Here is a 23,474-nt window from a genome sequence, read left to right on the forward strand (position 1 = left end):
TAAGGGACCAACCTACCATTGAAATGTATCTTCTTCCAGAAACGACTCTGTTTTAGAATTTGTGACTCGACATATGGGATTTGTTGGAAAGTGGTGATTAAATATGAAACAAGACCTGTCTTGGTAGACGAGACCTGACAATCGGATTGTAATGGACCGTATTTTCCGTACTCTGAGGCGCACCTAAAAGCATTCCATCTTCTCAAAAGCCGACAGTGCGCCTCGATGGATCAATATTCAGATTTCTTGGACATAGTTTTTTTAAAATGGTCTTGAAAGTGTTTTGTTACAGCTGCAGCGGTTGTGAAAGCGCTACAAAAATAAGTATTGTATTGTATTGTGCTGTTTGAGTGCAGCGCCATCTAGTGGATGCATAGCGCAACCGCAGCCAAGATTGTATTCTATGCGCCGTATCATGCGGTGCGCCCTATGCGCCGTCATACCTCGGGTTTCGGCCATAATCCGTTCCAGAAGGCTGTTCAAAAAAACGATTTGTCCGAAAACCGAAACCATGCTCTCTTTAAAAAAAAAAATCTTTATTGAACACGTCTGCTCACAATGGAACGCTACACAAGGAAGCGTCACTTCCTCGTGTAAGGAATGCCGGAGGAGTCCAGTGGCACATTCAAGTGCGCTCAGTTTGGTCGAGAACTGATTTTCGTTTGTAATCCAAGGCATAAAAAACCCGAAATTTTTGGTGGAGAACCGATTTGGTCGAGAACAGAGACGTTCGAGAACCGAGCTTTGACTGTATATGAAAACAGTTTTAACATAGGCGCTCATTGAAATGTGCGCCTTATACTCCGAAGCACCTTACCGTGCTGGAAAATACGACAATTATAATGCAAAAGCTTCGGCAATAATCTTGTTGAAAAATGGCGGGTCTTAGCGATGTGAAGCATTGGCTTTTCTAAAGTATCCTGCATTGAGGTCACAAGCGATTGATTTCCTTTAGTGCAAGACGGTAAGACGGAGTACGAGGACGACTCGGGGGTAAACTCCGGTGAAAGCCATCGAGGGCCCGACAGAAGGATTCGCTCTTTCTGAGCACCTCTTATTTAGATCGTGCATCTCTCGAGAATTGTTTAAATAGATGCGACGAGAGGAGTCTTGGAAAGAGCACAGATGGTGCCGTTTTGAGAGAAATCAAACATTTCTTTTCTTTTCAGGCCCATTGTCTCTTTCGCTGCTACTGCCGCCTTCAAGTGCTCCTGTGCCGTCAGCTCCTGTCAAACTCGGTTATGTCTTTGAGCCCCTCCTTCCTCGCTTACTGACACATCCCATTTCCATATCTTGTGTGCTTGCGCCTCCGCTGCGCATTCATCCATCTCGCCGGGTCTGCACCCCCACCCGACTCAAGGCTATCAGGGTTCTCCATCTCTTCTTCACCTCCCAACAAGACACTCTCTATCTCTCTTCCTCTCGCTGTGTTCGCTCCACTTATCTCTTTTTTTTACCTTTGACCACTGTCAGCACTTTCCACTCCCGCCGCGCTTATATCTACCTCCCCCGACCCACCCATTTGTTTCACGCTGACAAATTCTGAAACGGATTTTGCCCCCCTAATATCAATTGCAATGGGTGGTAAAGTATCGGCGTGACGTGACAGTAATTTTGGCAGGAGTTCTATGGCACACTTTCGAACGGTCTCGTCAGATAACGATAATAAAAATGCTTTGTGAAGGAACCGTTTTTAAATTCCAAGCCAACACGCATCGTAACAGGCAGAACAATCAACTGCTCTTCCACTAGAAGTTACATAATTAACCTGGATATCCGTCTCCACTTTTTGTTCGTTTTACAGAATGGCGTGTCGTGATAATTTCTTTTCGAAGTGTAATATGTACCTTAGACACTAAAGGTTGCGAAACACTGCTATAGCACAACTTTTGAGTCAACGTCTGAGCATAGATTTGGTCAAGGGAATCTTTACGGCGCAGAAAAAAAACGATGTCGCTACAGGCTAGCCGTGGACTCCTGTCTGCCTGCTTCCTCCTCCTCATGTCGGGCGCTTTTCCGTCTTCCTCGCCTGCTGTCTGCGTGCGGCGTGTCAGATTGCTGTGCTCTGGCTAGAAGCTAAATTGAGAGCAGAATGCCAATGCGGTGCTACACTGACTGCAGGAAACGGTTGTCCTTTTGAAACGGAGAAGGGCTGCGACCATTTGCTTCGTCTTAATTTATCTCTAGCGATGTTTTTTTTTTTTTCAGTTGAAGCTGGTTAATTGGGTCATCTTGGCGGGTGATATGTTTCTTCTTTTTGGCTGACACGTGGACAGCAGGTTTAAGACACCCGATGATGACGAATGTGTGCAAACTCTGCGCTGTCTGTCATTCTTTCCCCCTGCATATTTTCGGGTAATTCTCCAGAATATTCATCTTTTTCTCGCGTGCTCGTTGGAATACCAACCATCTTCATCAAGAAATCAAGTGGAAATGATTGTGATGCGTGGGACATTCTCATTGGGGCGTTGCGATTGCCCCACGGGTTGTTAGAGTATATGCGCTGTAAAAGTGTCCCAAAATGTGTACTTACCAAAGCAAGACGGGTTTTTAGTCATAATAGTTGGGTCAGGACAATGACAGATCGCGGATTGGGCAAACAGCGAACGATACGCCAAGCAGAGTCATACATCATGGCGATCAGTGCAACCGAGGGGGAGATTTCGGATTGTGATGTGATTAATGCCCCGTTATTGGAGTCTGATAGCCGATTTCCACAAAAAAAAAAAAAAAAAAAAATTGGTGTTCGTTCGACACCAGGGCCAGTGCTGTGCTTCGTTGGTGCTTAACAAGGTCTTCCGAAGAGCGGGTTTGGTTTTCCACCAAAAGCCAAATGGGAGCTACGTCATGACGTCATCCTAAAAGCGTCCAAACGCGTCACTGCTTAGCTCGACGTTAACCCAAGAGCGCTTGCGCGGTTAATAAGAAGAAGACTGTGCTGTTAGCATCTGCTACCCAACTTAGCATAGCATCGATGAAAGTAGATGGTACGTCATGACGTCATCCTAAAAGCATCCAAACGTGTCACTGCTTAGGTCGACGTTGACCCAAGAGCGCATGCGTGATTAATAAGAAGACTTTGCTGTTAGCATCTGCTAGCCAACTTAGCATAGCATCGATGAAAGTAGGAGGTACGTCATGACGTCATCCTAAAAGCATCCAAACGTGTCACTGCTTAGGTCGACGTTGACCCAAGAGCGCTTGCGCGATTAATAAGAAGAAGACTGTGCTGTTAGCATCTGCTAGCCAACTTAGCATAGCATCGATGAAAGTAGGAGGTACGTCATGACGTCATCCTAAAAGCATCCAAACGTGTCACTGCTTGGGTCGACGTTGACCCAAGAGTGCATGCGTGATTAATAAGAAGACTTTGCTGTTAGCTTCTGCTAGCCAACTTAGCATAGCATCGATGAAAGTCGGAGGTATGTCATGACGTCATCCTAAAAGCATCCAAACGTGTCACTGCTTACCTCGAGGTTGACCCAAGAGCGCTTGCGCGGTTAATAAGAAGACTTTGCTGTTAGCATCTGCTAGCCAACTTAGCATAGCATCGATGAAAGTCGGAGGTACGTCATGATGTCATCCTAAAAGCATCCAAACGTGTCACTGCTTAGCTCAGCGTTGACCCAAGAGCGCTTGCGCGGTTAATAAGAAGAAGACTTTGCTGTTAGCATCTGCTAGCCAACTTAGCATAGCATCGATGAAAGTAGGAGGTACGTCATGACGTCATCCTAAAAGCGTCCAAACGTGTCACTGCTTAGGTCGACGTTGACCCAAGAGCGCTTGCGCGATCAATAAGAAGACTTTGCTGTTAGCATCTGCTAGCCAACTTAGCATAGCATCGATGAAAGTCGGAGGTACGTCATGACGTCAGCCTAAAAGCATCCAAACGTGTCACTGCTTAGGTCGACGTTGACCCAAGAGCGCTTGCGCGATTAATAAGAAGACTGTGCTGTTAGCATCTGCTAGCCAACTTAGCATAGCATCGATGAAAGTAGGAGGTACGTCATGACGTCATCCTAAAAGCATCCAAACGTGTCACTGCTTAGGTCGACGTTGACCCAAGAGCGCTTGCGCGATTAATAAGAAGAAGACTGTGCTGTTAGCATCTGCTAGCCAACTTAGCATAGCATCGATGAAAGTAGGAGGTACGTCATGACGTCATCCTAAAAGCATCCAAACGTGTCACTGCTTAGGTCAACGTTGACCCAAGAGCGCATGCGTGATTAATAAGAAGACTTTGCTGTTAGCTTCTGCTAGCCAACTTAGCATAGCATCGATGAAAGTCGGAGGTACGTCATGACGTCATCCTAAAAGCATCCAAACGTGTCACTGCTTACCTCGAGGTTGACCCAAGAGCGTTTGCGCGGTTAATAAGAAGACTTTGCTGTTAGCATCTGCTAGCCAACTTAGCATAGCATCGATGAAAGTCGGAGGTATGTCATGATGTCATCCTAAAAGCATCCAAACGTGTCACTGCTCAGGTTGACGTTGACCCAAGAGCGCTTGCGCGATCAATAAGAAGACTGTGCTGTTAGCATCTGCTAGCCAACTTAGCATAGCATCGTGAAACTTGTATGTACTATATAACAGTGAGGGGCATCATTGTAGCAGAGGCTGGCTGTGAGTCACAACAATTGTGCTCAGTTACTTTTTCAAGATAACTGCGGCAACACCGGCTACTAACTTGATGTTGTTTCCTGTAAAATGCGACAACATTTTTGACGCGCACAGGCAGCGTAGGACTCTGGCCGTGCAGGACACGAGTTGCCTCCAGCGAGGGTGTCAATTGAATGTTTTCCAGCCCAGCACCTCCCTCGCGTCTGTCAGGTGAGACGTCGGTTGGCTCCAAAGCGCACGGCCGCCCGGGCCTGCGTCCGTCAGATGCAATTAAATCCCGCTGTCATTCTTCACCACGTGGACGTGTGAGCAAGTGGCTTGGCTCGCGTGGCGCCTGACAACCACTTGACGGTCAAACTTGACGACATCTGAAGCGAGTAATTCATCGTGATTCGTCGTATCGCTGGTGTGGTCGCGTTGGTTGCCGCCCCACTTTGCATTCTGATCTTGTCGTTCCCGTATCAAAGCTGATCACGGATTTGTTTATTTAGTCAATTTGATTCGCAACTGACAGGACCGCCTATGGAGTTAATGCGGCGCCGGAGTCGCCAAATTACAAAGGAAATGAATCACCGACTGCCAAAGTACCTCCTGCTTGTGTTGCCGTCACTCAAATCTCACGCTGGTTTTGCGAGCGGCTTATTGAAAAAACTATTTTGTTAATTATGAATGCTGTTCATTTAGGGCAGCTATTATACTCGGGCTTAAAATAGTTTAAGACTCTTACTAAAGTAAATTCAGACATTTTTCTACTCTGTGACTACACTCATAAAAGACATCTTCCCTTTGGATAGTCCACTGGTGTGGCTGCATTAGAGTGCCTTGTAGTTGGCCATGAACGTGTGTGCACGTCATGGAAGAATGAGGGGGCGGGAGGGGGAACGGTCTGACGTGGCAGCACCAGTGTGGTCACGGGGGGGCTTTGTGCCAGCATGGCCACCTTAGAGCGCCTCGTTGCTGGCCACGAGTGTGCGCATATCACTGAGAGAAGGCGGAAGAGCGAGGGGGTGTCAGCGAAAGTCCAGTGTGACAGCCTGAGTGTCGACGGGGGCTTTGTACCGCCACGGTGCTTTGGAGCGCCTCATTGCGGCGTGAAAAGACAATTTATGATGTACACTGTATATTCCACCTATCGGAAGCTTTCAAATTTTGAACATATTTATTTTCACTTTACAGGGACTTTAAGCGCTAGACTGTAAATATTTAAGATTAAGAAAACCTTTATTAGTCTCGCAATGGAGAAATTCCAGATTCACAGCAGCAAAGTTATGAAAGGAAGAAGTAGAACAACAAAAAAATAGGAGCTGCTGGAAAGGCAGCCACTCTCGCGGCGCCATTTTGAAGTCAAAATAACAAAAATAACACAAGACAACACATAGGACAAAGACAGTCGTGCAATCTTCACCACTTTTCTGCATACACTTTGTTGTCTGAAGCAGTTATAGATGAAAGAGGAGAGGATCAAAGTGTCCTTTCACCAGTGGATCAGAGACATCATGCTGAAAAATGTGCACACGTCTGCTACAAGCAAAGTTTGAAAGCAAACATGAAGCTGTAGCGTCCATTGACGAAATAGATTGGTTCACTTCTCCTGTCCCACATAATCCGCTTCAAACTCCAAGCCGCGACTCCCAGCTCCAAATCCGCATCGGCACTCCGCGCCAACGCTCCTTTCTTCTCATCGTCGGCTCCTCAAGACCTCCATCCATCCAGCCGCAGACCGTTCAACAGCACCGATCTCTCCGCTGAACAAAGTGGGGCTGTGAAAAATGCTGCCCATGACAGGCGCAATACACAAGCGCCCCGGGACTTTACAGTACAGTATTTACGCAATATTTATCTGTTCCCCACGTTATTATTTCATGAATTCATCTCACATAAGCATAAACATTGTCACGTATCCTGGCCAGGAAAGGTAAATATTGACTGTTTCCCCATCAGAATTTTTTTTTGGGGGGGGGGCAAAATGGACTGAGAATTACAGCTTGAGATCTACTTGAGATGACACTGGTCAGCCGTTCCCTTCTTCTCAGGCTTGTTGCCAGGCGATACGTCTGGGAGGCGAGGTCATTGCGGTTGCCGGGAATGACACGATTTTGCTGTAAATCGGGTTAATCTTGTTATGCAAGTGGGCCGGTGCCAAGTTTTTGTTTATTAATTTTTTTTGCCTTTAACAATGGACACTGCTCCTCCTCATGGTGTCTCTGCCAGCTGTTGTTCCGATGCGATGCTAAGCCGCGCATTAGCGACAGACAACACGCACGTCTCCCTGTTTGAATAAACAATGCTCGTTGTGCAGCCATGGATTAAATAAGATCTGTCACAGTAACAAAGTCATACAAAGTCAGTCATTATGTCGCTAAATGATGTTCCAAAAATGTCAGTCGAGACATTTTTTTTTTGTGAATACGGAGAAGAATTCAGATCTCAGAACGAGCTTGCAAAATAACTGGAGCGACTGCCCCTCAGGTCAAACGAGCTGACCTATCGGGACCTTTGACAATAATGACACCTTCTCACCCGCAGTCACCTTAACCCGTTTTCCCAACCGGCCAACAATGTCGGACCACTCTTTCAATTTCCCGAAAATCGAAATGGGCGTCATTTCATTTCCGCCGCCATGGGTTCTTCTGTAGGCGGCCGCCGCTGACTATCACGCACCGAAGCAATAACCAAGAAGGCCTAGCGCGTGATGAAATCGCTATCCAGCCGAGCCACTTATTACCCTTCAAGTGCGGAATGGCGGGAGCGTGCAGACAAGTAGTGGGATTATCTTGCCTGGTGGACTCGGAGCCGCCATCATCCATGCATGCCGTCTTGACGCCTCCGTGCAGTATTAAGCTTCGAGGACTGATTGACGTTGATGTAGGACCAGGTGAATTAATATTGACTCTTTGGCTTTTCAGAGCTAAAAAGCATATATTAAAAAAAAAAAAAAGAAGGACTCAGATCCGTGTTCGCAAAGCCGCCTCCCTACGGAACTCTTGTTCAGCTTGGTGAACAGTACTCGCGTGTTCAGTGTGGTTGTGATGCGACCGTGTTTAACTTTGTTATTGGGTCCCGGTGAAGCGGCCGAAACTAAATCCACTGTGATGCTTTTCATGACAATAACACACAAATCCCACACCCACAAAGCCGCTCGCGGAGGATCAACCTTGGCATTATCCTGTTATCCTCTTCCACAAGGGTGTTAATGTTGAACTAAGTCCGGGAACGAATTGCTATCCGCAACACGTGTGGCACGAAAACAAAATTCAACTTAACGTGATACACGGGAGACCGAACCCTCATCCTTAACACGTCGGCGCTAAAGATGGGAGTGTATACGCTACGGCTTCGTAACTACGGCGATATGGCCCGCTTTTTTTTTTTTTTTCCAGTTTCCGGGATATTTGTGTGTATGCGTGCATGTGTGTGTGGCATGGCAACACACAGGTGGCAGGCAGCAGGGAAGCAAGCGGGCCAGCAATCAGGTAGAATATCACTGAGGTGGAAATAACAGTCTGGGCTCCTGAGTGGCTCCGAGAGGCCTGGCGTGAAATGTGGCAGCCGATGCCGTTGCTTCTCCTTGCAGCACAATCTGGAACTAAACGAGTGCATAAACAAGCAAACGCAGAAAGACAAACACAATTAGCAAGATTGCGTTCCAAAGAGTTGGAAATGCTGCACACACACTCGAGCGTGATATCCTCACTGCTGGATTAAAGCGCCTGTACCGTGCATTTTAACTTATGCGGCATTAAAAAGTACGTTAAAAAAATTAATAAATAAAAACTGGCAGTGTTTGGCCGGCCTTAGCCTCTGCGTTAGATACTTAGAGAAGACAGACGATCACAAGCGCATTTGGAGACTGCGCTCAAGGCTTTGGCGGCTAAAGCATGATAGCATTATACCAGGGGTGTCAAACTCATTTCGTATTCTGGGGCGCATACGGCCTCGGTTGATGTCAAGGGGGCCAGACCATTAAAATGATACCATACTCTGCTATAAATAACCAAAATATCATGTCCTTCCTTTGTTTTGATATAGCGAAGCACAAGAATGTGAGGAAATGTTGAAATGTACCTCCGTTTCATTGAACTAACATTTCATAAAACACCTTAGATTTCCTTCGACAAATGTTTGAATTGACTTTTATCATTCACATAAATGCAGTGCAATTGATCCCACTGATTGTACAAGGGCACAAAACATGAACAATTAGTATTTAACCCTCGTAGTCCACCGCTTGCGATAAATGTTAAATTATGTCTTTGAATCAAAGGCAAAGGCATTCGGAAAAACACCAGAGAGCTGAAACATATGGGGGGGGGGGGTTCTTAAATGGCCTGAATTTCATGACGTCACCGGCTGATAATTCTCAGGCATTGCAGCAATAATAAAAAAGGTTTTGATTCCGTAATCTTCACAATTTACATATTTTGCACCATAGAGACCCATTATAATTCATATTTTTGAATGCATCGTAAACCTAATGTGTAAACATGCATTTCACGCGATTTTTACGTCAATCGCTTTGTTTTCACTTGGACAGACGTACGCATGCCACATTGTTGCGTTGAGGTCATTCCAATTGTGCAACTTTTAGGTGGCGCCAGAGGATCGCAAAAGAGTTTGCCTTTTTGCAGGAGGCTTCAAACCAATGCATTTCACATGAACACGTCCGGTCGGGATTGTTAGTAGGGCTTGGTTGGGACCTCCAGACACATTTTTTTTCCTTTTGCAAAAAATAAAGAATAAAAAATCCCAAAGAACTAATACAAACTACATATGTATGGATAGCACAGATGCCTCTGAACATTTTGAGTGTTTGAAAAAAAAAAGAATGTTTGTATAACACAAAATACATCATTACAAAATTTGTAAAATACGTAACTTAGGGTTTTTTTCATTTGAAGGACCCAAGGGTTAAAAATAGTCATGCATTTTAAAGATTAAACGAGATTTATAAAGAGAGGATTTTTTCAAACCGTTGACGCATGTGCATATGAAATCTAAATTTAACCCCCGCCTACACTTTACAAACGAAAGAGAAACCGGTGTGCCCCCTAGAGGATAACACATGAGTTGCATCTTATTGAAAAGATTAATTCTGTGTCTTTTATGCATTTTTTCATTTTTAAATCATCCCGCGGGCCCGATTGAACCCCCTGGCGGGCCGCTTCCGGCCCGCGGGCCTTATGCCTGGCACCCCTGCATTATACGCTTGACTCTTCCTGACCTGCATATAAGAGACATCGCGCTTCCCGTTGTGTTGTGTGACAGACCAGATGGAAGTTGTTCTGTTGTGTGCCTTCCAGAGCCCCCCCTTCCTTTTTTTAATTTATTATTTATTTTTTTTGCGACTTGGCAGCGAGCCGCCGACCAGTCAACTTTCACTGCGGTGATGCATCCTTCGCTTCACAGAGATGCTCCTTTAAGGAATTGGAGGCGGGAGGGAATCTGGGGGTAGAGGGGGAGGTCTACCCTTCCTGGAGGGCGCACCATCAGCTCAGCCTGTCAAAACGAAAGCGGCATTCCCCCACTAAATTTGGCACAGCTATTGGACGTGGCATCGTAGCCTGCTAAATTATTGATGCCGGTTGCAAAGGTGCAATGAGGAAGCCCAATGTGTTCTTGTCTCATTGTACCTCTACTAGCCTGCGGCGCACATTTCTATATTCACCTTACCGTAGTTGCATCTTTGAAAAGAAATGTTCTGAATGCAAAAATTGTCCTTGTTTTGAGCTGACAAAAACTCGTAGAAAGTCTTCAGAGGAGTGGGCTGGCCATGACGATTTCTTTTTTACTCAAATTCGAATGGTCTTCTTTGTATGCCGGCTCCTCCCCTGTGGAAAGGTCCTATTTGGCGACTCACTGACCCATCTGAACATTGTCCCTTTGCATGATGCCAACAGCCCATTTCACATGCACTCTTGCGAACGAGACGGAAAAAAAAAAAAAAAAGCAGGCGCGTCGTTATAGCCCTCGTTCCGACTCCTTGGTTCTGTATTCCTTCTTTTATGCCTCGCTGGCCGCTGTCTCATTGAGAATCCGCAACGCTCACGCAGTCGTTGCCATATTCGCATCGGGAGGGCAAGTAATGTCTCAGTTCAACAGCCCCCGGACGTGAAGGTGGAATGCTTTGGGTCGATAACGTGTACGTCTCAAGCCGAAATGAATGCCCTCAACCCGTAGAAAAGTTGCAGTCCCACACAATGCTACAGGCTAAACACTAGCGGACCCCTGTGACCGCAGCCTGCTTCCAGGTCACGTTCTGCTCCTGAGAATGTATTTCTTAGTCAAATTTGGAGTGCTAATGAGGGGGCGGGGTGGGGGGGGGGTTGATGTTTAAAACCACAATTTGTTCAGAACACACTTGCACAGACTTTTGCAGTGGAGCGTTTTTTGTTGTTGTTGTGACTCGTGCCTGGCGAACATCACTCCTCCATGGCACGTTGGATGCGCTCAAGCGCAAACCTGAATGAGCAGAGTCAAATGACTCCAGTACTGTAAAAAAAACAAGACTAGGGTGCATTCGCATCGGGTTCATTTTCTTTGCGGAGCTGTTCGGAAACTGGCAAGGTGCATGACGGGAGCTCAGGGGTTCAACGTAGAACCTTTTTAACTCTGGAGACAAGCTAGCGCAAATAAATGATCTTGTATTACTATTATTATTCATTCATTCATTCATTCATCTTCCGAGCCACTTGATCCTCACTAGGGTCGCGGGGGGTGCTGGAGACTATCCCAGCTGTCTTCGGGCAGTAGGTGGGGGACACCCTGAATCGGTTGCCAGCCAATCGCAGGGCACACATAGACGAACAACCATTCACGCTCACACTCACACCTCGGGACAATTTAGAGTGTTCAATCAGCCTGCCACGCATGTTTTTGGAATGTGGGAGGAAACCGGAGCACCCGGAGAAAACCCACGCAGGCCCGGGGAGAACATGCAAACTCCACACAGGGAGGCCGGAGCTGGAATCGAACCCGGTACCTCTGCACTGTGAAGCCGACGTGCTAACCACTGGACTACTGGGCCGCCTACTATTATTATATTATATTATATTATATTATATTATATTATATTATATTATATTATAAGTAAAATGTTATTTTTACATATCTGCGCTCATTACCGCTAGTTTTATTCCATGTCGTCCATGTCGTGACTGAAAATATGTGATAACTATTCGAGTGTCGGCAAACGTCGCTCGCCACTGCCCTCTACAGGCAGTTCATGGCACTGCCACTTGTGAAGAAAGTGGCAGTCAGCTTTCTGTGAGCTGATTGCCATCAGTAACCGCTACCCAGTCACCAATTGCAACTGTAGTCAGATTACTCGGCTGCGAAAAATAACGCGGCGGCTGTGTTGTTACTGTCGTGTGCCGATATGAGGATCGTCCATTTGTGAGGACAAAGTGTTGGAATGATGATCAAGATTGTCGTCTCTGCACGCACATTACCGGCAGCGTGCCAGTAGAATCTGATTGGACCCTGTGAGGGAAGTTCCACTAAACACCGAGGGAGGTGGAGACGCGGGCGGGGAGGGAGGCGTCGGTGTCGATGAATAAATAAAAAGGTCGTGTCATTATTTCATAAAAGCTCATTAACTTTTATCCTCCGCAAAAGATGTCGGTGTAATTAGAATGACGGCGCCCGGCTAATGCAAGCACAATAAACAGTTGTGGAGTGGAACCTTAAAATAATCAGGCGGCATTATTGGCAGCTGCCCTTTCAAGGTTTTTGGGTGAGGAGAAGGATCGGATGGATTGGGGTGATTTGGGGGTGGGGGGTGTGGGGGGGCTTAGCTTGGACATTTCATGCGCTGATCAGGAGCAGGCACGCCCGTTGTGTGAGCACGACTTTGGTCAGAGCTAATTAAGGGATTGTTCCCTTGGGTGGAAGCTCCTTGCCCCCCCCCTCCCACGCTGTGACGATTGGACGCCACCCCCACGCTCATGCATTATTGACAGGGTGCAAGTTTCTCTTTTGGTGTTTGTCGTTCAGCTGAAGGCGCGGCGCCATGAATGATGGATAACACCTGATGATGCGGTCGCCAGGGTGCCGTAAGTCCCGTCATTGAGTCCGAGGCAATTGAAACGCCGCCCGGCTCCGATGTCTGCCTTTGACCTTCGCGTGCGGAAGGTCAAAAGCCGGCCTCTGCTGAAACCGATACTCGAAAGCAATAACGCTGAATTGTTGCCTTTACGTCGACGGCAGCATATTACAAGCGATCCGTCTGGGCTCCGGAGACGCCGTGGACGTTTGCCAGCCGCTTTTATTTGTCCGGCATGTGCGCTGGAAGCTCATCAGCCGATCTAGGTCAAAGATGATGCCTTCTCTCATCTCCTCTTCTCTGAGCCAGAGACTCTATGCGCTGACCTTTTTTCCGAGCGTATCCTCGCGTTAGCTTGCGGCCGCATGTCGAGGCGACTCTTTACGTAGCCGCCTTCAAAGAAAGGATTCAGATCTGGTCCAGGAATACGAGACCAAGTGCGCCCGGCTGTCTGCGAGGGATGCGTGAGGCAAAAAGACAGTTCTCGGCCCCCTCCACCCCCCCCCCGGCTGCGCTTCATGTTTCGTCGACAATGTGCCAGTCATCCCGCGTGGCAGATGGACAGATTTTAATTGGCACTTACAAGCGAAGAAAGCGTTCATCTGTCAACAAAACAACTGGTTTGCGAGGCACCGTTGTGATGTGCCGATGACTCGGTTCGCGCTATAATAAACAAATGCTTCATTGGGGGGCGGGGGGGTGGGGCAACGTTGTTTGGAGTGATAAGTGTTTGTTCTTATTGTTTACTTACTTCGTGTTCATGAAGGTGAGAAGAAAAAGGGTGGAGCCACCGATAACGGCAGCAGTTCTACGGATTAAAAAAAAAAACTCAGTCCCGCCCCCCGCCTCACCCCCAAAATGTAAACTTTACATGTTCATCTGAAGGCCCCCCCAAGATCAACATCGTTGAATTCATATATGTACAGCCAGTAGCCAGGTGAAGCTTTTACTTACTCATCTGGGATCGATCGTTACTTGGGCAAAACCTAAAAGGATTTGATGGCCGGTTTGACGGGATTAGTACTTGATGAGCGGATTCCTAAATGGAACGAAGGACTGCATCCACAGACTGCACTCCGGGATCGGATTTAAGATGCAATCAGATTGCAACGCGCGGCGTATTAAAACAAACATCGCGCAGTCAACGTCTTTCCAGGTCAGGCAACTTCAAGCGGCTTCAGATATCGAGCGCATTTCATACACAAGGTAACTCGACGTGCTTCACAGTTGCCAAACATTACAGAAGGGGACGATCGGGAGTACAGGGGACTGACAAAGGACTTTGTGGACTGGTGCCAGCAGAATCTCCTCCAGATCAACCCTAGGAGAACTAAGGAGTTGGTTGTGGATTTCTGCAGGAAAAAGTCCTCAACAGCACCGATGAACATCCAGGGTATGGACATAGAGAGGGTGACCTCCTACAAGTACCTTGGTGTTCTTCTGAACGACAAACTGGACTGGTCTACAAACACGGACACCCTGATTAGGAAAGGACAGAGCCGACTCTTCCTACTCAGGAAACTGAGGTCTTTTGGGGTTCAGGGGTCACTCCTTAAGACGTTCTACAACTCGGTGGTGGCCTCGGCCATCCATTATGGCATTGTCTGCTGGTCAGGCAGCATCTCAGCCCGGGACAGAAAGAGACTGGAGCGACTGATCAGGAAGGCCAGTTCTGTCCTGGGTTGCTCCCTTGACACTCTGGAGGAGGTGGGCAACAGAAGGATGCTAACTAAGCTAAAAGCTATGATGGCCAGTCCCTCCCACCCCCTCCAGCCCGCCCTGACAGCACTTGGGTAGCTCCTTCAGCCAGAGACTGTTACACCCGCGCTGCAAGAAGGAGAGATACCGACGCTCGTTCCTACCGACTGCTGTCAGGCTGATGAATAAAAAAAATAACAATCATAATAATAATAATAATTAAATGATGTGAAGGAAAATTGTAAATAGTACTGCGATTTATCCATTTGTGTTCATATTGTATTTAATTGAAAGATGTTTGTTGTTGTTTTTTCTCTTTCTTCTTTCTACATACATTCTTGCTGCTGGAGGCTGTAAATTTCCACAGTGTGGGACGAATAAAGGATATCTTATCTTATTTACGACATTTCTTTTTGGCCTTAATCTTAATCTTGGAGGTACCTTGATGGATTTAAAAGCATTTACGCTTGGGCCGAACTTCATCTCTATTGGCCTTTTATTCCATTTGTGTGCAGCATAACAGCGAAATGCTGATGCCCCCTATTTATTTTTAATTTTTTTGCCGACTCTGGCCTCCACGAATTGATCCGCTGAGCTCAGAGTATTCCTTGAGCATTTCTTGAATGTACTCAGAACCGAAGCCATTCAGCGATTGACAGACCATTGCCAGAATTTTAAATGATCTCCTACAGCTAACTGGCGTTTTCGGGTTTTAAGTTTGCAGAGTTCTGGGGTGTACCAGGGGGCTGACCTCCAATCCTTCAAATCATCCCTAAAAACTCACCTGTTCCGCTATGCTTTTATTACCTTTTAATCTCTTTTACCAATTTTTCTTTTGTTCATCCAAATGTGGTTTTGTAAATTATGTATGCTTGTTTTAAATGCACATTTTTATCCTGTGTTTTTATGCTCTTGTAAAGTGTCTTTGAGTGAGATGAAAAACGCTTTCAAATAAAATTTATTATTATTATTATTATTATTACAGCTGACCGCGAGCCAGTATAAGGTCTGCAAGACTGGAGTAAGATGTGTTGTGGGCAGAACCCTTCTGTCCGGGAACGTTTTTCAGCTGCTCGACGGCTGTTTTTGGGGGATGGATCTGTTGTGCCCGTTGAAAGTCTCCGATGCCAATCAATCATCGCGTCAGACTTCCGTTTTGTTCTGGTTGAGTCGAAGGAAATTGAGGTTTGGTCTAGCAACTGAACAGCAGCGTAACTGCACTCCGCTTTGGCGCAGAATTAAATATTGGTTCCTTGAAACGGAGCGGAAATTTAGAGACTAATTCAACAGTTGAAAGAGCACATTATTACAAAAAAAAAAAAAAAAGTGTTTCTTTTCCTTGTGCTGCTCATTTCATCCCCATGTATTACATTTGGCGATAAGAGCTTCAAAGGCTTTAATGGAAATGACCCACTTCTTCTTCTCCTTCTTCTATCGAAATATAAAAGTCAGAAGTGGCTTTGAATATATACACTCGATTAAAAAAAAAAAATTCGAGCCCCAGATTAATTCTTTCAGGGACAGCGGTTACTACAGCGCACAGTTTATCATGTTATCAGGTCACAGGGTGCGTGCGAGGGTTAATGACGCCCGCTTTTCGATCACACGCCAAGGCGGAGTGTCTTTTAAAAGGCCATTGTTTGCGCTTTGAATAAACTCCTCATGCGTTTACATCTCGAGGTCCAGTTTGCATAAATAGCCAAAGATTTGGCACTTTTTCCCAACCCCCCCCCCCCCCCCAAAAAAAAAAAACGACCCGACAATGAGCTGACATCCGGTTTGGTCACCGTCCGCCAAATGAATGCGGCGCATGGCGCGCAAGATGGGCTGCTTGCGTTCGGGCTCGTATTCCCGAGTGTTTACTTTGTGCTGGCGTCGCCTTGGCACCTGGCAAGAAGCCTGAGCGGCTGCTGCAAGTATGTCGTCAGCGGCTTGTCTGTTTGTTTTCCTTTTGCTAATCACCTCCAAAGTCCCGAGCGCAAACTGTCACCGGCACGTCTTCTTCGGCGGCGATGCGTCTCGAAAAGTTCAGCGTGTCATTGTCGCGCTTTTGGCCAACGTGTGTCACACTCCCCCCCCCCCAACCGCCACGTCCTCGTTAATTCTGGACTCGTTACAAGCGGCCGAAATGAGTTTTCTCCGCAGGGTGTCCGGGCTCTCCCTTAGAGATAAGGTGAGAAGCTCGGTCATCCGGGAGGGGCTCAGAGTCGAGCCGCTTCTCCTCCATATCGAGAGGAGCCAGATGAGGTGGCTTGGGCATCTGATTCGGATGCCTCCTGAGCGCCTCCCCGGTGAGGTGTTCCGGGCATGTCCCACCGGGAGGAGACCCCGAGGAAGACCCAGGACACACTGGAGAGACTATGTCACCCAGCTTCCCTGGGAACGACTCGGGATCCCCCAGGGAGAGCTGGACGAAGTAGCTAGGGAGAGGGAAGTCTGGGCTTCCCTGCTAAAGCTGTTGCCCCCGCGACCCGGCCCCGGATAAGCGGTAGATGGATGGATGGATGGATGTTGAAAGATGGCCGCCAGAGGTTGAGTTCATTTGAAACTCGGCTGCAGGTTTGCTTGCCAATTGCGGGACCGAATTCACCGCTCTTTGTTCACCAATTAGCATTTTGGCTAGCTGTGCCCTGAAAGCAACAGGAAGTCAACTTTTGACATTGTAAACACAAAAAAGGGGAATCCAGGTTACTGAGAAAACTGGATGATTTACCTCTCGGGGTGCCACGGGTCACTTGGACAAAACATGAAAACAACTTTTGTCAAGTTTGGTGAATTCTCAGAGTCTTTGGCCTAAAGTGGGAAGCGTCAAGCTTCGCAGATGACTCCCAGCCACCCTGGCGGTTGCACAACAAGCAAACAACATTTATTGGACTTTTAAAAAAAAAATCAACAACACCTTTGGGTTATTTTATTATTTTCTTGCTGCAGAGGTGGCAAGTTAATTTTTGCCGTTCTGTGGCGCACATTGTTTGGCTCCAAACACTTGAGCAAAACAAATCAATGCGCCTGTGATGAAACAAAACAATAATTCGGGCTCGGCTGTCTCCCCCGAGGTTTTCGCTTGATGTTTTACTCACAAATTCAACTCCAACTTCCTTCCCGGACTCGACGCCGGGCTATGATACAAATCTCGGGCTTGACCTGCTCAGCCCCTCAGGGTCTCTCTGACCACTTTCAGCCAGTCACATTAGCTCCTTTTGACCTTGCATGTGTAATTGCTTCTGTCAGTGTGTGTGTGCGGGTGTGTGTGTGTGTGTGTGTTTGTGTGTGTGTGTGTGTGTGTGTGTGTTATAAGCCGTGCTCACCCTTAATAGCTTTGCAAGCGAGATGCCGGATGTGAACGTTTACAGCAGCTTACTTGGACATTACAGCATCCCCCCCCCCCCCCCCCCTTGCAAGAGATAATTCCACAACACTGATGAAACGGTGCCACTTAGGGAAAGTAGTTCACTTCGAAATGTTATAAATGGCCTTTTTTTGATGGCTGGCTTGGTACAAGTGACAGCTTGTAAATGTTTACAGCGGCTTTGGTGCGTCTCAAGTCCCCCCCCCCCCCACGTAACGTTACAATATCAGGAGAGTCTGGCGTTTTCATTAATTCTGCCCGCGAGTCTGCTCCTGAGATGGCTGAAAGAGAAAAACGGGAATTGGCGAGCTTCCTCTTTTTTGTGTTGCTCCCCGACAATAGGTTAGCCGACACGTCGGGTATTCAGGCGGCGTCGATCCTCACTCAAGTCGAGGACGGTCAATAATTGTCACGAAAATCTGCCCCTTGGGTCTTTTGCTTCTTTTCTCAATTCATTCCAAGCGAATGGGCTTTTGTTCGCCAGTTGTGAACGGCCGCATCGACAAAAGCAATTTCACGACGGGGGGGGATCGACGGATGACTCGAGATCCAAAATCGCACCGAATCAACAGAGCTGAGAAGAGTGAGAGGCGAAGATCGAGAGATTTGTATGGCCTTCCATTTTTTTTTTTTCATGATTGTTTGTTTTGCCCCGGCTTCCATCCAAAGGGGCCTTTGAGCTTCTTGTTGGTTTATCTTCACAACAAATTGCTCGACACGTGTCCATGCCGAGCAACGCGACTCCATCAGATTTGTTCGGGGGCTTATTTGTCCGCGTCGGAGCAAAGAACCTGATTGATTTTGATTGATCAGTGGCCACGGTGGCTTTTTGTTTTTCAGTTACCAGCCAAGGCATTTATGACTCCCCCTCCCCGGACGCAAGCACGGACACGAATCCAGCGCGTCCGACCAAATCAATTCATTTCGAAACAAACGATTGTGGCTACGCAGGGAATAACGCGATCATTAGCGGACTTGCAAGAAAACATTTGGTGGAGGTCCAGAGAACGCGTTTCCTTCCAGCCGAGGGTGAAAGACCCTTTATTTACCAGCCCGTGTCTGTCGGAACACATTAAGCAAATGGGGACCGCATGTAAGAATGTCTCATTAGCATCTTGACGGGGACAAAACATTCCGTTCCTGACACCAAACCATTTGCCCTGACCTTGGGCGGCATTGTCTTAGCTCTAATGACAAGCGGCGCGTACTTGAACCCACGCAGCTTGCTCCATTAGGGTGTACCCTTGAAATGATCTGGACATTCCCGTTTGTTTCCCGCGCTGGCCCATTAAGCAGACAGTTGGGCGAAAAAACCGCGAGTGGCTGCGGAGACTTGACATTTCTTGTGGCGCCCGCTCTTGTTCCGGCGCTGCCATCCTGCCTCGTACCTTGGCGATAAGTCGCCTTGCCAAGGTGTTTGACTGTACCGCTCCCGTTCGTCTCATATCTCCACTCTGGTCGCCTCCCGCCTCCTCATTACTCCCCCCCTCAACCCCCGCCATACTCCCATCTCTGCTGTCTCCCCACGGCTTTGCAAAGATAAGACGTTGCTGTCCCAGGTGAGTGCCGGGTGTCGATAGCAATGTGCTGCTATCGTTGGTAAACTGCCAGACTGCCTCCAACCCGCCGCCTGCCCCCTCTCCTCTCTTGACCTTCAGCGCGCAACATTCCGCCTTGGCGTCTTTGGAATCTTTCATTCGTGACCGCCGCCGCGAAAATTAGGACGCTGGAGAGTCACTTGTCCTCTGTCCACACCGGTTTGCGCGCACAGGGAAGAAAAATGCATGGTGTTTTTCGCAGAGCCTTTGGAGCAAATTTGTTTCGTGGTAGGATCTGAAAGAGGATTTCAGGGGAAAGGACAAAAGAACACGAACCTCCTCCTGTACTATAATGAATTTGCCAAATTCCAGGAAGGCTTGTCGGTCACTTTAAACAGAGCTCAGTCGAAATCGCATTTGTCTAAATGTACAACAAGGAGGAGAATTAATTTTGTACCATAAATCTGATTACGACTCGTGTATCGGGTTAAGCTCACCGAATGGAAATTGCTGAGAAGACCATTGAGAAAAGCAAAGGATTATCGAAAAATAGAATCAATTTATAGTTGCTTTTACCCTCCCCCTCAACGTCCTCAGTTCTCTTATTTCGGATGGGAGTCAAAACGATCGGTCTTTGGCCCTCGCCGCGTCCCCGTTGCGGCTAGACCAGGTGTCGGCAACCCAAAATGTTGAATATAGGACAACCCCCCCCTTACCACACCCCCAAAAAACAAATATGCTTGTATGTATGTAGGAGACTGGACTTTATAGAATTTATTTTGTAATTCCCTCGCTTGATTTTTTTTGTTTGTTTGTTTTGGTGAATTATTTTCGCTTTTCTTAGTGTCAGTGAGGCGATTGTTAATTTCCGTTTTTCGGAGGCAGTCTTTGAACGCCTCTCGAGTTGAACGAGAAGAGAGAAGGCACAGAGTCGGACGCAGACATTTCTGTGTTTGTCGAGACCGTTAAAAGCATAAAGTGTACGTTTTAAAAACACCGCAGCTTTCCTTTTCTGGAGCTGCAACATGTGTCGATATCTATTTGAGCTATATTAGCCTACTATCAAAATCTTTTTCCATTTTCAAACATTTTTTATAAAGCTTCAGGGAGCCACTAGATGTCGCTAAAGAGCCTCATGCAGCTCTGGAGCCGCGTGTTGCCGATCCCCGGGCTAGACAGACAGATAACTCCTTCAATGACCGCACCGTTGATGTTTATTGCAATTTAATCACAGGCTAGTCAAGAAGGTGTAAATCTGGAACAGACAAAGAAAAACACTTAACATGTTGCAAAGTTACAGCGTGCCCCACTTGTTTGACGCTTGACGAACGCGTGAATTGTAAATTTCCCCAGTGTGGGACAAATAAAGGATATTTTATCTTATCTTAGTGTTGCTAACGTTTGTGAGCTAATCAGCTAATTGCTATCGTAAATGCTAACTGAACAATTGGAACGTCCGACAAATGTAAATAAACGGTGAACACACCCCACTAATTAGTAGTATGACAAACATCCATCCATCCATTTTCTGAACCGCTTAGTCCTCACTAGGGTCGCGGGGGGTGCTGGAGCCTATCCCAGCTGTCTCCGGGCAGTAGGCGGGGGACACCCTGAATCGGTTGCCAGCCAATCGCAGGGCACACAGAGACGAACAACCATCCACGCTCACATTCACACCTAGGGACAATTTAGAGCGTCCAATCAGTCTGCCATGCATGTTTTTGGAATGTGGGAGGAAACCGGAGCACCCGGAGAAAACCCACGCAGGCCCGGGGAGAACATGCAAACTCCATACAGGGAGGCCGGAGCTGGAATCGAACCCGGTACCTCTGCACTGTGAAGCCGACGTGCTAACCACTGGACTACCGGGCCGCCTGTATGACAAACATTTACATAATAAATTTACATACAGTCTGTGCTTGGCCTACGAAATGAAGTTGCAGTCCATCGTTCGGAGGTTCCACGCCCAACGTGAAACGGGAAGTGTCTCACGCGGCAACATCCGATGTGCCCTTCACAATAGCAAATTGACTTTACAAAATAAAGCAGCTCTGTAACTATAGAAACAGAAAACAAATGTTACATGGCTCTTCAGGAGCCGGAACAATCGGAAATCAAGGAAACCGCAGCCCGCATTGATCTCAGGGAGGTGGTCCAGAGTCATCCAAATGTAGAAACTTTCTAGGAATTCAGATACGTTTATTTTTTTCCGATGAACACAGAATTGCTGCCGTCTGGCCTGCAGTCGCCAGCCCGAGTGCGAATTCGGTGACAACGTTCGGCTGAAATCATCCCTTTCACCGTTTTTATTAAATCTAGTTTGATCTTTTTCCACATCGGTGCAGTGTCTATTATGAGCCTGTTGCCTGCCATCAATCACTTGCCACCCATGGGAAGCGTTTTCTGTCTTTCATTTTCTTTCTTCTTAAAACAAAAAAAACCTGAACCAGAACACCCACGTGTTCAAACGCGCTAGCCTTTATTGCCATCCTCTTCCCCGAAGCTGGCATTATCGTTCAAGCACCACTGATCAGCAGACTTAGAAGAAATTAAGAGCGTCCTGCGAAGAATGCATAACTCCAACCAACGCAACAGAAACTATCAATTCAGCCATTCATTACTGGATATCCCGCAACGGTTCGGGCCAGCACTAACGCTTCCCAAATGTGAGAAAGTTTTCCGCAGAATCGATGGACCGCAGCAGGTCGCCTCCCGATCACTGTCGGCTTCATTCAGCCGCTTCCTGTAGAAATATCAAATGCTTCATTTGGAATTGCCGCAGACAAAAAGATCAATATGCCATATTGTTCAATTAGTGAATATTTGTCTCGCGCCAAATACCTCCCCTTCATATCAGTTCCATCCGCGTGATCGTCTTCGTTTGACCCCACATCTCGTTTTGGCTCCTTTCATCCTGACTGCCGTGTCGCCGTGATCCAAATCAGTCAGCCTACTTATTTATTTCTCTTGATCTGGAAGAGGACGCCTTAACTGCAAAGGCCCATTTGTCTGACGCAGGTTTTTTTTTACTTTTCTTTTCGTGTTTGTCGTCGTGATTTCACGTGACGTCTGCAAAGGCCGTCTCTCACGGATTAACTTTTCACCCTCAAAAGGTTTTTGACAGCGCAATGGAGTTCGGGGCAAAGCTTCTGTTTGATGAAAGTAAATTCGTCCATTTCTTTACTTCTTTAAAAACTCAAAAATGATATCAAATAGTCTTTTTTTTGGGGGGGGGGCGCTTAGCTGATAACAAAACCCAAAGATGCAAAGCTGCCTTGACAATATCTGCTTCTGAACTATGATTACGGTTGTTTTGTGTAGACCTATTTTCTTTTCCGTGTTACCCGCCGCATTAATGAATCATTTATTTTTTAACACAAATACGTAATAAAAAAGTGCTTTTGTCAATATGTTCTTGACAAGTTTTTTTTTTATTAATTGGTTGATCGTAACCACTGGCAGAGCAGTAAACACACACATGCCTTTTGTAGAGCAGACATTCGCCACATTCCTGCGCGAAGCCCTCGCAGTGCTTCAAACCTCGGGCAATGTGGAATTCATTCTAATGGCAAACACCTCCAGGATAAAGGCTGGTAAGGGCAACGCGGAATGAAACGGCATAGGTGTGCGATTGTCTTCCTCCTCGGGCAAGTTTACAAAAGTACTCCCACTTGGGGAACCATGTTTAGGGGCAAGGTCTGCCAATTAACCTTGCGTCAACTCTGAAATGATCTGTACTTAAAATTTTGTGGCCGTTCAGGCTTGTTCCAAGAAGTCAATTGATGGAAATGAGAACACTAGTTAGCTAGCTAAGCCGTTAGCTAGCTAAGCTGTGCTAACACTAGTTAGCTAGCTAAGCCGTTAGCTAGCTAAGCTGTGTTCTCATTTCCATCAATTGACTTCTTGGAACTAGCTAGCTAACTAGTTCGCTAGCTACCTAACTAGCTAGCTAGCTTTCTGTATTTTAACCCCTCGTAAATTAAGTGACTAACGTGTCCGTTTTTTTTTTGTTTTTTTCTTCCTGCTCCCCATTTGGATTCTTCCCTGAAGCTGAGGAGTACGCCGCCGAAGGTAAGAGCTCACCTCTTTGACCAAGTCAGACAAGTAGCCGCTGACGCGGGCTGCTTGCTCATGCTCTGCGCATTGTCACGGTGGACTGCGGTTTGAAGTGACTTCCAGGGGGGCCAAAATTGACCGTTTCCCCACTCGAGTGGCAACCCCCCTCAGC

General features: G+C 47.0%; 1 protein-coding gene across 10 annotated transcripts in view; it reads left to right on the top strand.

Moving 5' to 3' along the window:
* LOC127601505 (neurexin-2-like) overlaps positions 1-23,474 on the top strand; it is a 344,756-nt gene that overhangs the window by 40,584 nt on the left and 280,698 nt on the right. For 8 of the 10 annotated variants that reach the window (XM_052066883.1, XM_052066875.1, XM_052066893.1 and 5 more), the window contains exon 3: positions 23,297-23,317. The exons of the other annotated variants lie outside the window; for them this stretch is intronic. In XM_052066883.1, coding sequence (XP_051922843.1) covers positions 23,297-23,317 — 21 coding nt within the window. The remainder of the gene's footprint in view (positions 1-23,296; positions 23,318-23,474) is intronic. 10 annotated transcript variants of the gene reach the window in all.

Source organism: Hippocampus zosterae, chromosome 1, assembly GCF_025434085.1.
Source record: "Hippocampus zosterae strain Florida chromosome 1, ASM2543408v3, whole genome shotgun sequence".
NCBI classification, from domain to species: Eukaryota; Metazoa; Chordata; class Actinopteri; order Syngnathiformes; family Syngnathidae; genus Hippocampus; species Hippocampus zosterae.